Source organism: Candoia aspera, chromosome 5 (assembly GCF_035149785.1).
Source record: "Candoia aspera isolate rCanAsp1 chromosome 5, rCanAsp1.hap2, whole genome shotgun sequence".
NCBI lineage: Eukaryota > Metazoa > Chordata > Lepidosauria > Squamata > Boidae > Candoia > Candoia aspera.
The window spans coordinates 616,403-629,656 of NC_086157.1; the positions used below are offsets into that span (position 1 = coordinate 616,403).

At 45.0% G+C, this 13,254-nt stretch overlaps 1 protein-coding gene across 3 annotated transcripts in view; it reads left to right on the forward strand.

The window, feature by feature from the left end:
- The window catches only part of TBC1D4 (TBC1 domain family member 4), a 79,727-nt gene extending 67,041 nt beyond the window's left edge, over positions 1-12,686 (forward strand). For all 3 annotated transcript variants that reach the window (XM_063304524.1, XM_063304526.1, XM_063304525.1), the window contains 5 exons: positions 5,199-5,443; positions 6,563-6,722; positions 7,833-8,002; positions 8,756-8,932; positions 10,208-12,686. In XM_063304524.1, the coding sequence (XP_063160594.1) occupies positions 5,199-5,443; positions 6,563-6,722; positions 7,833-8,002; positions 8,756-8,932; positions 10,208-10,420 (965 nt within the window). In that variant the 3' untranslated portion in view covers positions 10,421-12,686. The remainder of the gene's footprint in view (positions 1-5,198; positions 5,444-6,562; positions 6,723-7,832; positions 8,003-8,755; positions 8,933-10,207) is intronic.
- The last annotated feature ends 568 nt before the right edge of the window (positions 12,687-13,254 follow it).

The following is a 13,254-nucleotide window of genomic DNA, read 5'->3' on the forward strand; positions in this document are numbered from 1 at the left end:
TTAATACCCTGAGCTTGTGTTGTGATCCTTTGTTCCTAAGAGGGGGCTGATTTGCTTTTGTCCTGTTGCATTGCAATTTCGGGCAGTTTTGTGCAACTGACTCACCCCATCAGAGAGAGAACTCTGCTTCGCACACAGCTGCTGGGGCACTGGGAAAATAAAAGCCGTTCTTATACAGGTGGATTTCCTTGTCTTCATGAATTTGATCTAATCTTACTCCTCATGGGACATGAAGACCTTCTCTCAATCCTTACTCTTCACCATCTGTCATTCCTGGGGTTTCTGAACATTTCTGTGCAGGCTTGCAAAGCCTGTCTTCCCCCTTTACTAGAGGAAACCTCATTCTGTTCTCTTTTGGAAGGGCAAAAGGTCTCAGAGAAGGGAATTCTGTGCCCAGTGTTGGATATTTCTCCTGGGCAGCCCACAAAATTGCAACATACTTAAGTCTCAGGAAATTCTTCCTGGGAATTCTGCTTCTCACTGGCATTAGGAAATGTTGGTTTGTTTTGGTTCATTTTCTTGATGGCATGTGACATAACTACATGAACTTGTAGGAGAAGGAAGCCATCGTGAAGTCAAGTTTATGGTTCAGTTCCTTTCACATAGGCTGGAAATGGGCCAATTTCTCACCCCATTGCCATGGTAAAGGTAAAGGTTTCCCTCGACGTAAAGTCTAGTCGTGTCCGACTCTAGGGGGCGGTGCTCATCTCCGTTTCTAAGCCTTAGAGCCAGCGTTGTCATAGACACTTCCGGGTCATGTGGCCAGCATGACTCACGGAACGCCGTTACCTTCCCGCCGAAGCGGTACCTATTGATCTACTCACATTTGCATGCTTTCGAACTGCTAGGTGAGCAGGAGCTGGGACGAGCAACGGGAGCTCACCCCGCCGCGCGGTTTCGAACCGCCGACCTTCCGATCGGCAAGCTCAGCAGCGCAGTGGTTTATGTTGCAGATGCTGGGAAAGCCTTTAGCCCAGGAGAGGTCAAAAAAGTCACACACCAAGCATTTCTATAAAAATAATTTATTTACAGAAAACAAAAACAAAAGCAAAACATTTAAAGTACTTAGCTCCGTTTGGAGCAAGCCTTGCTGAGCTACATTTCCAGCAGAGAGAAAAAAAAGAAGAAGTGAGAAGACAAGTCCGGGCAGGTCCTCCCCCCAGGCTATTTTGCATGAAGCACGTGAGAGGAGACAATCACTTGCAACCTTTTCACCCAGCCAAATGATTAGGTATAAAAGTAGCTTAATCTGTTAGTAGGGAAACCTTAACACTCCCCTTTTTACACTACAGATTAAGATGCAAACCAATCTTCTCTGACTTTATATGTCTTTCCATTCACATTACCATTATCTCCCCTTTGGTTTAACAGAAAGTTAACATTTTTCTTCCTGTGTTTTTCCAAACCTAGGTTGTTATAATTCCAAGGCTTTTTAATGTGAAATGGCTTTTCATGCAGGCTTCAAAATCAAGCCTTTGTTTTTCTGTTGATGTGAACAGCAGCAAATCATCAACATAAATGCACAGATACATACAGCCTTGTTTGTCCTTCTTCATATATACACAGGGATCTGCTTTTCCTTTTTCAAAACCAAAATTCTGCAGTTTTTCATCTACTTTTTGGTTCCAGGATCTAGCAGCTTGTTTTAACCCATAGATTGACTTCTGCAGTTCACAGACTAGATTCTCCCCTTTTTCATAGCCAGGGGGTTGCTGCATGTATAATCTGTGGTCTAAATCACCATAGAGAAATGCAGTTTGAATGTCATAGTGGTTAACTGACATTCCCTTGAGTGCAGCAACTTTTAACAGTAATCTAATTGATTCACCTTTAGTAACTGGTGCAAAAGTCTTGTCAAAGTCTAAATCTTTCCTTTGAGTGAACCCTTTTGCAACCAACCTTGCTTTATATTTTTGGATTTTGCCATCAGCATCCCTTTTGAGTTTGAAAACCCACCTACAACCCAGACAGCGTTCATTGGGAGGTAGATTTACCAGTTTCCATGTTTTATTTTCTTTCAAGGATGCTAACTCCTGTTGCATGGCAGAATGCCAATTTTGTGCAATCTCAGGTGGTAAAGCATTCACTTGTTCTAAAGACTCAGGTTCTGTGAATATGTGAAAAGCCTTTACTGTTTCAGCCTGAAAACGTGATGGAGGAACGCCTTTATTACTCCTCTGAGATCTGCGAGGTAATACAGGGCTTAAATTTTGACTCCTATCACTTTCCTGAGAAGCATCTATCTCATCAGACAGATCTTCAATTTGCTTTTCTGGTTTAATGTCCTCATCAGGCAAAAGATCACCATCAGCAAGTCCTTGCTGTTCTCTTGTGGTGGTCAGTTCAACTGGAGAGCTAGAATTTAATCTCCCCCAGTTTTGTTCAGCAAAAGAAGCGCTTTTGCTAATTATTAATTTCTCTCCCATTATGAACCTGTAGCTCCTCTGGCTTTGTTCATAGCCAACAAAGATGGCTTTCTTTGTTGTGGGGCCTCCTTTCCTTCTCTGCTGTTTTGGAATGTGAACCCATGCAGTGCTACCAAACACTCTAAGATGGCTTACCTTTGGTTTCACACCATAAAACAAATGGAATGGAGTGTCCTGAATCATAGAGTTATACAACCTGTTCTGAACATAACAAGCAGTCGATAAAGCTTCTCCCCAGAACTTAAAACATAAGCGTGAATCTTTTAACATGCATTCCATCGCATTTTGCAAGGTTCTGCCCTTTCTTTCAGCAACACCATTTTGCTGTGGGGTGTACGGGTTAGAAAGAATTTGTTCTATCCCTTTTTCCACTAGGAACCTTCTGAATTTGTGAGAAAGGTATTCTCCTCCTCTATCACATTGGAGTGCAGATACAGGCCTAGGGAATTTTCCATTTGCCCATGTCACAAAACTTTTAAATTTCTCAAATGCCTCATCTTTATGTTTTAAGATGTAGATAAATGTGTATCTTGAGAAATCATCAATGATGGTCATTGCATACCTTGCTTGTCCAAGACTTGGAGCAAAAGGACCAATAATATCAGAGTGTACAATTTCCAAAGGTCTAGTTGTAACTCTGTCACTGTGCTTACTCACAGGAGCTTTTAGTGTTTTGCATTCTTTGCAAACTACACAATCTAAGTATTTATCACAGGGTTTTATCTTTAGGTCAGCACACAGCTGTGGCATTTGTGCTATATACTTGATATTAGCATGACCAAATCTCCTGTGCATCAGGTGTACACATTGGTCATGATATGGTGTGTTGCCAACTGCAGCCTTGCAGCTTGGCTTCCTTGCATTTTGCACAATGTACAAGGAGTCTTTTAACATACCAGTAGCACACAATTTCCCATTTTTACGTATCTCACAACCATTTTTCTTAAATGTTATGATATACCCTGTTGCAGCCAATTGTGCCACAGATAAAAGGTTTGATTGTAAATTTGGCACATACAACACACCTTTTATAGTTTCTCCTAAGCAGGATAAATACAAGTCACCTTGTCCCATAATTTTGGTCACAGACCCATCAGCCAAAGATACACTTTGTCTTTCAGTTTTAGACAGTGACACAAAAGAGCTTTTACAATTACATAAATGACAACTGGCCCCAGAATCTAACACCCATACATCAGAATTACCCTTCTCAGCAACCTGTGCAATTTGGGTTGTCTGAAGAGCCTTCTTCTGTGTTGCCCTTGTGTTCTTCTGCTCTGTCTTTCTACTCTTGGGTCTCATGGCACAGTCTCTTTGCAAATGTCCAGCTGAACCACAAGTGAAGCATCGCTGGCTGGCTAGCGCTGTGGCCTCAGGTTCCTTTCCCTTCTTTTCCCTCATTTTCTGGTCTTGCAGCTTTCCAGAAGAGATGGGGGGGGATCTTTCCTCTCTCTTCTCCCATTCAGCGAGTAAGCGCTGTGTAACATACGATGGGGTGAGGTCTGCTTCAGGCATAGCCTCCAGGGTACAAATCAGCGTGTCCCACGTTTCATTTAGTGAGGACAGGAGGATATAGGATTTTGTGAGAGGTGTAAATTCCATTCCTCTCTCCTGCAACTCAACATACAGCTGCTGAATAAAATGCAGGTGCTCAGGAAGGCTATCTCCTTCTGCAAGGTAGGCTCTGTACAGCTTTTTTGTCAGAGTAACTTTACTCCCTGCTGTTGCCTTTACATATAAGTCTCTCAAAGCGTCCCAAAGTTGCTTTGCAGACTGCATGCCTCGCACGTGGACTAGCTGATTGTCCTCAACTCCCAAGATAATGGTGGCTCTAGCCCGCTCATCCTGTCTCAGCCATTCAGCATTGGGATTTTGGGGGGTTTGCTCACCAATTGGCAGCCAAAGATTCTCTCTGCGAAGATACATTTCCATCTTCAGGGCCCAATTCAAATAGTTGGTCTCTGATAGGCGCTCCAGAGGCATCGCTGAGGGCTGGGAGGCAGCCATGGCTTCTTCCTTCTTTTGCAAGTCACCTCAGCTAGCTTCTAAGTCCTGCAGACCGGCAGTTGCTGGAAAATCTCCAGGTGGCTCCAAAGAAAATCTTCACAGGTCTTTGCTACCTGCCTTTAAATTGTGCATGAGGTGTGGAGTTGATCTCTCTTTTCTTTCTGGGTTTTACTGCGTTGTTTACTGGGCACATAACCTGTTGCAGATGCTGGGAAAGCCTTTAGCCCAGGAGAGGTCAAAAAAGTCACACACCAAGCATTTCTATAAAAATAATTTATTTACAGAAAACAAAAACAAAAGCAAAACATTTAAAGTACTTAGCTCCGTTTGGAGCAAGCCTTGCTGAGCTACATTTCCAGCAGAGAGAAAAAAAAGAAGAAGTGAGAAGACAAGTCCGGGCAGGTCCTCCCCCCAGGCTATTTTGCATGAAGCACGTGAGAGGAGACAATCACTTGCAACCTTTTCACCCAGCCAAATGATTAGGTATAAAAGTAGCTTAATCTGTTAGTAGGGAAACCTTAACAGTTTAACCCGCAGTGCCACCGCATCCCGAGCTTCCCCATAATAGTGAAGTTTCAGCACTGGTTGGTGGTGCCCATCATCACTTTCCCATGATGCAAATGGATCCCAGGCTAATGTTCATTTGTCGCCAGTTGAAACTGCATTTATGAGCCTTCTCTGGTAGTCGTCTTCTCAGAAGCATGCACAGGTCTTCCCAGAGCCCTGAGCTCAGCATCACTCCCCACCCTTTCTGTTTCGTCCCAGGAAGGACCTTCCCCACCCATCCTTACTTTTCGGCTCAACTGGGCGCAGGACAGCTCTCGCTCTTCAACCTGCTGAAAGCGTACTCCTTGCTGGACAAGGAGGTGGGGTACTGCCAAGGCATCAGCTTTGTGGCTGGCGTGCTGCTGCTGCACATGAGCGAGGAGCAGGCCTTCGAGATGCTAAAATTCCTCATGTATGACCTTGGGTTCCGGAAACAGTACAGGCCTGACATGATGTCGCTGCAGGTAAGGCAAAAAAAAAGGGGGGGGGGGTTGGAATGAGTGAGAAAGGGCGTCCTTCTCCAACCGGTTCCCTGCTAGATATTTTGCAGGGGCAAAACTCTGAAACTCCCACTCCAGAAGGAGCCCTGAGGTGATGGCCGGGCTCTGTGGGAGTGGCAGACTCAGTGGGGTGGGGGAGGCTCGAGGAAGATGGAATGCTAGCTGGTTCTCTCTCATGCTGCTTGTATCGTGTGGCACCTGCATTCACTTCACCCCTTTTCATGATACATCCTGGAGTTCTGGCTGCTTTGTAGAGACTGGCACTGGCTGTCCTCATCTGTGTCGCTGCTAGTTTCTTTTAAAAAATACCCACGCTTCTGGAAGGGCTGTGGTGGCTGCATTCGGAGCATTAAATAAGTTCACCCTCATTTTTCCAAAAACTGCCCTTGCCCTTGCTAGTCTGTCCTCTTTAAAGGAAGTGCGACCATTTTTGGGTGTCCGTTAAGCTTTGTGGTCCTACGCAGGCAAGTCTGGGCATGAGACAGTTCAGCATCTTCTCTTAGGCTTCTCTTCCTCCTCTGTGAAGAATGAGGTCTTGGTACCTGCCCAGTCCATCCCACTGCTGGTCCCGCTGCTGTTTTGGAAAGGAACTCGCAGGGTAGCCTTTCAATGGCTTCTGCAATGCGGCTTGTCCTGGCTCTTCAGCATCCTCTTTTGCAGAACAAGGCAGTTGCGTTCCTTCTAGCTGATTGTGGCGTGGCTTGGAGAACAGCGGGATTCAGCAGGTGGGTTGAAAGTCCACCTCCCTGCCTAGGAGATTCCCTGCGTAAACATTTTGGCCCTCTTCCTGGGCAAGAGGACGCACGCCACAATGAATCTTGAATGACTGAGCTTGGTAGGGAATCAGACGCAATTACACTCTCGCCGGGAGAAATCGGACTGCTGTTTGCTTGTGCCCCTTGGTTTCATTTGACAAGGCTGTCAGTGCCCAAGATCCAGCATTTCGAGTGGCTCACGCCGTGCAGGAACGAGGGCCAGAGGCTCGGCTAGATGATCGTGAAGGAACAAAGTTGCCTTGCTTGGGCGTGTACAGACCTTTTAGGAAGGGGCCTTAATCTTCTCTTTTTCCATGCATTCATGTAGATCCAGATGTACCAGCTGTCAAGGCTGCTTCATGACTATCACCGGGACCTTTACCACCATCTTGAAGAAAACGAAATCAGCCCAAGCCTCTACGCCGCACCCTGGTTTCTCACCTTGTTTGCCTCACAGTTTCCCCTGGGATTTGTGGCCCGGATCTTTGGTAAGAAAGCTTCGGTCTTGTTTTGCCTTGCAGTCCGAAGGACACGTCTGTTGCGAATGTCAGCGGGAACAGCTAGAACAGAACAGGATTCCGCCTTTTCTTTTACACCCTTCAGGGCTGCAGTGTTGCAGTGTGCCTGCTCAATAGCATTGGCAGAGACTGCAAATTACTGGTTCTCTGTGGGCCACTTTGTACAACACTCTGTGAAGTTGTATCAGGATGCATTTCATTCTCGAGATGCATGAGATCTGCGCTCTCTTGCCTGAGTGGAAATCTTAATTGCAAGACCCTTTGTTGACCAGTGAAACTTGTGTGTCCCAGTGAAGGCACGTTTTCCCATTCCCTAAAAGTTGGCGGTTTTAGGGTTTTCTTGCTTTTGCTTTGCTTACAGTTGGCTCCGTATGCAGGAATTTGCAGCCGGAGCGATTCCTTGCAAGCGGGTGAACCTTATTGCTCTGCTGATGGGTTTGCTCCTTTGCATTCGCAGCTTGGTGGCCAGGGCTGCCGCTTTTCACAACTGAAACTTCCAAAAATTCAAAGAGGCATTCTAAAAGAAAATAAATATTTTTATGGGGAAATCTGAAATCTGTTGATTAGCTAGCAGCAAGTTTTCTTGAATTCAGTGGGATTTGTTCCCAGATAAGTGCATCTAGGATTGTGCAGTTCTGATTTTTATGTGTATAGTGGTAGATTTGTTCCTTCAAAATAGAAGAAATATTGTATACAGAATAATAAAAAGAAATATCTGAAAACAGAAACACAGCATTGAACCACCAAAGCGATTCCACAAATCTTTTTAAAAGGCAAATATCTTGATTCTGGATATTAATTCCATTTAAGGATTTCTGCTATCGTAAACTATACTTCAAACAAAAGAACATTTTTGGTAATTGGCTGGTGAGTTCCCCTTCCAGTAGGAATGTTTTAATATTAAAATGTGGGTGAATAAATGCATTTAACTTATCAAATGTGACAGATAGATTGTGTAACAAGAAAAGGTCCGTTTCAACCTTTGGGTTGTGTGAATCTTACAGGTAGGTTATTGTTAACCTAACGATGTGAGTGACATACAGCCAGTGTAATCTATTGTTTTGCTCTCCCCCACTCCAGATATTATTTTTCTTCAAGGTACAGAAGTAATATTTAAGGTAGCGCTATGTCTGCTTAGCACCCAGGAGGAACGTATCATGATGTGTGAGTCATTTGAAAGCATTGTTGAGTTTCTTAAGAATACTCTCCCAGACATGACAAGGCCCCCGATGGAGAAGATTATGGCCCAGGTAATGCAGCTTCCTTCCTGTCCCCCTGGCCTTCTCCCTCCCTGGGAGCAGAATGTGTGCTAAAGCGTCACTTGATTGCTCGTGCCGAGTCTTGGGGGCTGACCCGTGACTCACTGTTCCTTTTTTTTTTTAAATAATTTTTATTGAAGTTGTTAATAGACATAAATTCTTTTTTAATTTTCTTTTAGCTTTTAGTTTAGCTTGTATTTGTTTTTACTATGTCTATTAAAGCTGTTCCTGATTGAACCTCACCACTGATAATGAACTTCGTTCTTTGAAAAGTTCCCTAAATGTCCGTTATTTATAAGTTGCTGAAATAACTTGATCCATAAATATATCTTTGAGGTGCTATAGGAATTAAGTGGTTTCTCTTTGAAACATGCAGCTTTTTTTTCCAGTTTGCTAAGCAGAACTTTGCATAGAGCAAGATGGCCACACTTTTGTCATTTGTCCCAGAAAATCCTTTGGGTAGTGTGCCCATCGAGGCAAATGTGCCCCAGATTCAGTGGTTCCATTTTCAGTTACACACTCCGTCTTGGAGTGAATTTGCGGCTGGTCCCTACAGATTGCAACGTTGACTTTAGCTGTTCCAGAAACTCTGGGTGTGAGAGATTTCACCCCCCTTTGCTTTGGCACTTGGGTAGCCCTTTCTCTCTCTGAGATCCAAAGAGTTCAGGAATTTCTCTTCTCTTCAATTAGCCAGCAGATTGTAAGAAATCTTTTCCCCTCTCTCTCCTTCAATACCCATGGTAGGTATTTGAGATGGATATTTCCAAACAGCTTCATGCCTACGAGGTGGAGTACCATGTTCTGCAGGATGAATTGCAAGACAACTTGAGCCCGTGTGATGAGATTGAGGCTTCAGAGAAACTTGAACGGGCCAACAGTCAGCTGAAGAGACAGAACATGGATCTCTTGGAGAAACTGCAGGTAAAATTCACCGAAGAGCCCGGCTCGATCTGAATTTGGGATTCGGTTGACAGTGTAAAATTAGGCAGAGAAGAAGCCCTACAAGGAAGTGTTCAGTGCCACCTTTCTTCTCTAGCAACACACACAGGACTCTCTTAATTCCTATATCCCATTCTTTGTTTTCCTCTATGGATGCTCCTAGACGTTCATGTTTGTGTCTAGAGTAGGAGAAAGATCAGTGACTTCAATGAGGCATCTTCTTCTCCGACGCCTCTCCATTTTATCTACATATCTGAAAAAGGGCCAGGTCTCTTTAGTTGTCAGTTTGTTCCTCGGGACCAAGAAGCTGAAGCACCATCCAGAAGATGGTGGTCATGAAAGAGGCCTCATACCACTGCCTCTGGATAGACAGGCCAGTCGATCTCCGGTAAGTAGAATCAGCAGATCCAAGTGATGGGGCTGTTGCTGGTGGTCCAGCCCCCAGCTACATGGGTGGGAAGGCTTGGTGGTTGGGTGAATGAATGCATTAGTTCTTCCGCAGGGCACACAGACACAGATTTGGAGCTTCTGATGTAAATGGTGGCAGCTGGTAGAAGGAAACCGGCGGTAAAGGACTTGTTCTTCTTGTTCTAAACTAGAAATAGCAGTATCTGTTTATCTGATACAGACGTGATATGTCAATTCAGTAAGATAAAGTTCTGTTTCCCATGAACCTGAAGATCAGGATAAATAATTTATATAAAATATGTTTAATCTTTTATGCAGGTAGATTTCATTTAAAATTGCTCATAATTTTTTTAGCCATAAAAGGGTTTAGTTCAATTTAGCTTTTTTTAAAATCACAACAAAGCAGCACTTGATTTATATTAATAGGTCTTTCAGTGCTCTGAATTCCTAACCTTACCTAGCTAAAACGAAACCATTCATGTACTAAAGGGGGAAGTTAAGAGTTCTGACATTTTCAGAAGTATAAAAATGTCTTTAGGTGTAATTTAAAAAAGCAAACCTACTGAGAGAGGGAACCACTGAGGAATGAACATGGTCCATGGCCAGATTGCTGACTTTCTGGGAATGAGGAATGGGATAAATAAAATAAAATAAAATTTATTTATTTAAAATAAATAAATAGATGTAAAGGGCAGCTTTCTGAAATGGAGGACTGTCCTGCACCACAAAGGATGTGTGGCCACTGTAGGTGTCATGGAATTTGGCATGGCCAAAGGGTTCCAGGGCAGCAGAGAATCTCTCCTCCCCACCTTTGTTTTCACGGGGTTGTCCTCTTTCTGCCCCCGGCAGGCGGCCCACGCAAAGATCCAAGCCGTGGAGTCCAGCTTGGAAGAGGCCTTGAGGCGGGAGAGCCAGATGCTGGCTTTGGTCCGGTCTCTGGAAGGGGAAAAGGCTCTGTACCAGAAGGCCATGGAGAAGATCTGCAGCCGCCTGTCCCAGGAAGCCCTCTCTGACTGCGAACAGCTGCTGAAGGAAGTGCACTGCCACCCCGGCAAATTCTAGACACAAGCCATACACGAGTGGGTTGCAGGCGGGCCACGTGGTTTCTGCTCCTCGGTGGAAGGAAGGGAGCGGGCCGCTGCGGTGAGAGGCGCCTGCATCGTCGTCTCCCGGGTCCTGGGATCCTGCAAGCAGCAGCAGTGAGGCCTTCGTCAGCCTCAATATGCAAGCCCCGGGTTACTTTCCTTTTTATCACACGTGTACATAATTTGCAGTGCCCAAAACAAAGGACGGAACCTAACAAAAAAGATCAGATGTATATTTAGGGTTGATCTAAAGGGGAAATCGGTGAAATGTGAGACCGCTTGTAACTTAAAGGTTAAGGACCATGCTTTCCCTGAGTAAGGAGCGTATTGGGCCTTTTCTAGACGTTGATCAATACTTGAAAAAAAAAAAAGAATGTATTTTCTCACCTCCAAAGAGCAGCACATGTCCCAACTTCATGGCGTTTGTGTGTGTGTGTGTGTTGTGCATGTCTGCTTCACATAGGGGGGTTCTTTTCTACAGTTTCGCAGGGAAGATCTCTGGGAGGGGCCTGCAGTTAGTGCAACTGACCATTGGCGGGTAGCAGGCACAGGCGGTTGCTCCCCTCCTCGCCCACCGGGGGGGGGGGGAGCTGGCAGTGCCCGGTGCTCTCCCACCTGGGCAAAAGGGTTAGGGTTCCCCGCCCAGCTCTGCTTCCCAAACCCAGAAAAACAAGGAATACGAGGCGCGCCTTCCTTCCCCGTGAGACGGAGAGCAGAGAGCAGCTGGGTGGTTTAGGTGTTGCTACGGCTGGAGCATGTCAGAAAGCAGGTAGGACTTTCCAAAGTCCAAGCAAAACCTTCCCCTGGGAAAAGACATTGGAAACTCCTGGGATAAAGTCCTTTCCTCTGACCTGCAGGAATTAGTTTGTTAGTTATCTTGTTCCTCAGTGCTGAATGCTGTCCTTGCCTTAGCTTCTTCTGGGGCCCTCCAGCTGTACCACGATCACAACCATGAGGACAAGTGGCATCGCTTCAGCGATGGCTCAGAGGTGCTGTGAAGGCACTACCGGTCACCTTTAAATAGCCACAGTTCAAACACGATGGGTGGAATAGCCTTTGGCCAAATGCCAGGTCCTGCAGCTTGATTTCACTTGGCCAAGGAAACCCTGTAAGATTTTCAGCTCCGGGTGTCCAGCTTTTTTCCACTGAATGATAGGATTTCTTCAGAACAGAGGATCCCATAGAGCTTCAAGGTTGCGCCTGCAACAGAAGAGCATATAGGCTGCAATGGAGTTAACTCTGAGGGGCTGTCCCTATATGATAGCTGGCACATTTCAGCTTAACATGTCTGTCTCTCTTCTTTTTTTAACAAGCATTGAAAGCCAGAGATCCGGCTTCTTGCATATCCAGCAACTTCTGGATGATGATGATTGTTGCTATTATTATTATTATTATTATTATTATTATTATTATTATTATTCACTGCTCTGCCTATTTAATCTGTGTTTTTGGAAGCTACTTCTGCCATGCAGACCAGACACTGAAGTCAACATTTGATCTATCAAAATTATGAAAATAGCAATCAGCCAACACAAGAGACAGGTTTTAGAACAGGCCTGAATCGTCGCCCCATCACTGGGAACGGTTTGTTGTATTTCTCCAGCTGCTTTTCCTAAAATACTAAGCAAAGTGCCAAATTCAGGCAAGCGTCTTTCTTGTACCAGATACACGTTGGGTGAGGTGGGTGAAAGTGCTTCCATTGGGACATGTATTCCGTTGCGCAAACAACAAGCAAAACGAAGGACAACAAAGTTGACGTTCTGTTTCACTGCTGCAGTGTGTAAGTCCGACCCGCCTTCCTTTTTGGTGTCTAGACCATGTAATTCATACAGTTTTCCTGGGCACACTCCCAAAGGAAAAGCAAATGCATGAGAAGACACTGCTCTAATTTCAGCCTTGAAAAAGAGGTTTCCAAAAGATTGTGTTTGGGGTTATTCTCTTGTCTTTGCTGCCTCTTACCAAATCAACAGAATCAGAAGAAACCTGGTGAAGTTGCAGAAACATTACACTTTATCAGTTGGAGGAAAAATGGGTTCTGTTTCTTTGCAATTTCATTTGGTCATCTTGTGCACGCAGAACGAGTCTGAGAGAATCACTAAACGCTGTGTGGCAATGACCTGAGCTATTAAGGCACGCAAGACTTTTTAAAGAATCACAGAAAGTGTCACCCTATGTTGGTTTTACTGACTTGTTCATGTCATCACATGGAAAATTTCCAATAAATGCCATTGCTGCATCTGCTCGTGTATAGCGTTCGTTTGCAGTCGGGATATTTCTGGGAGGGTGGGTGGGTTGCACAGAGTTCTTTTGGGGTCCCTGTCTGGTAACATTAGAACTCGGGGCCACCCAGTTGAATGGACCAGCAGCCAGATCGTTGGAGCCAAAGAAAACATTTCGGGACATGATATGCTGATTGATGGGTGATGACTTTAAAAACGGTCTTTGGCTCATTCAGAGAATAAGCCTTGATTAGCTGCGTGGGAGGGAAAGTGCGGAGGGGCTGCTCTGAGGGATGGGTCCCTGGGTGCCAGTAGTCTGGCCTTTCATCCTTCCTCCCCGAGCCAAAAACCACAGTATGGAAAAATAAAATAACTTGTTCTGCCTGAATAGAAACCAAGATAGAAGACTAACTCTGTCTTTGCTCAATGCCTCAAATGGCACCCTCTCCCTGGAAGGTCTGCAGAGGATCCCAAAGTGTCCGGAAGGGTGTCTTCCTCACAGGATTGAGATGTCGTAATGCGTGACAAGTCGCAAGCCCTTAGGAACGGGGGGGGGGGGGGAATTTCCTGAAGAAATGTTGAAGGAATAAAA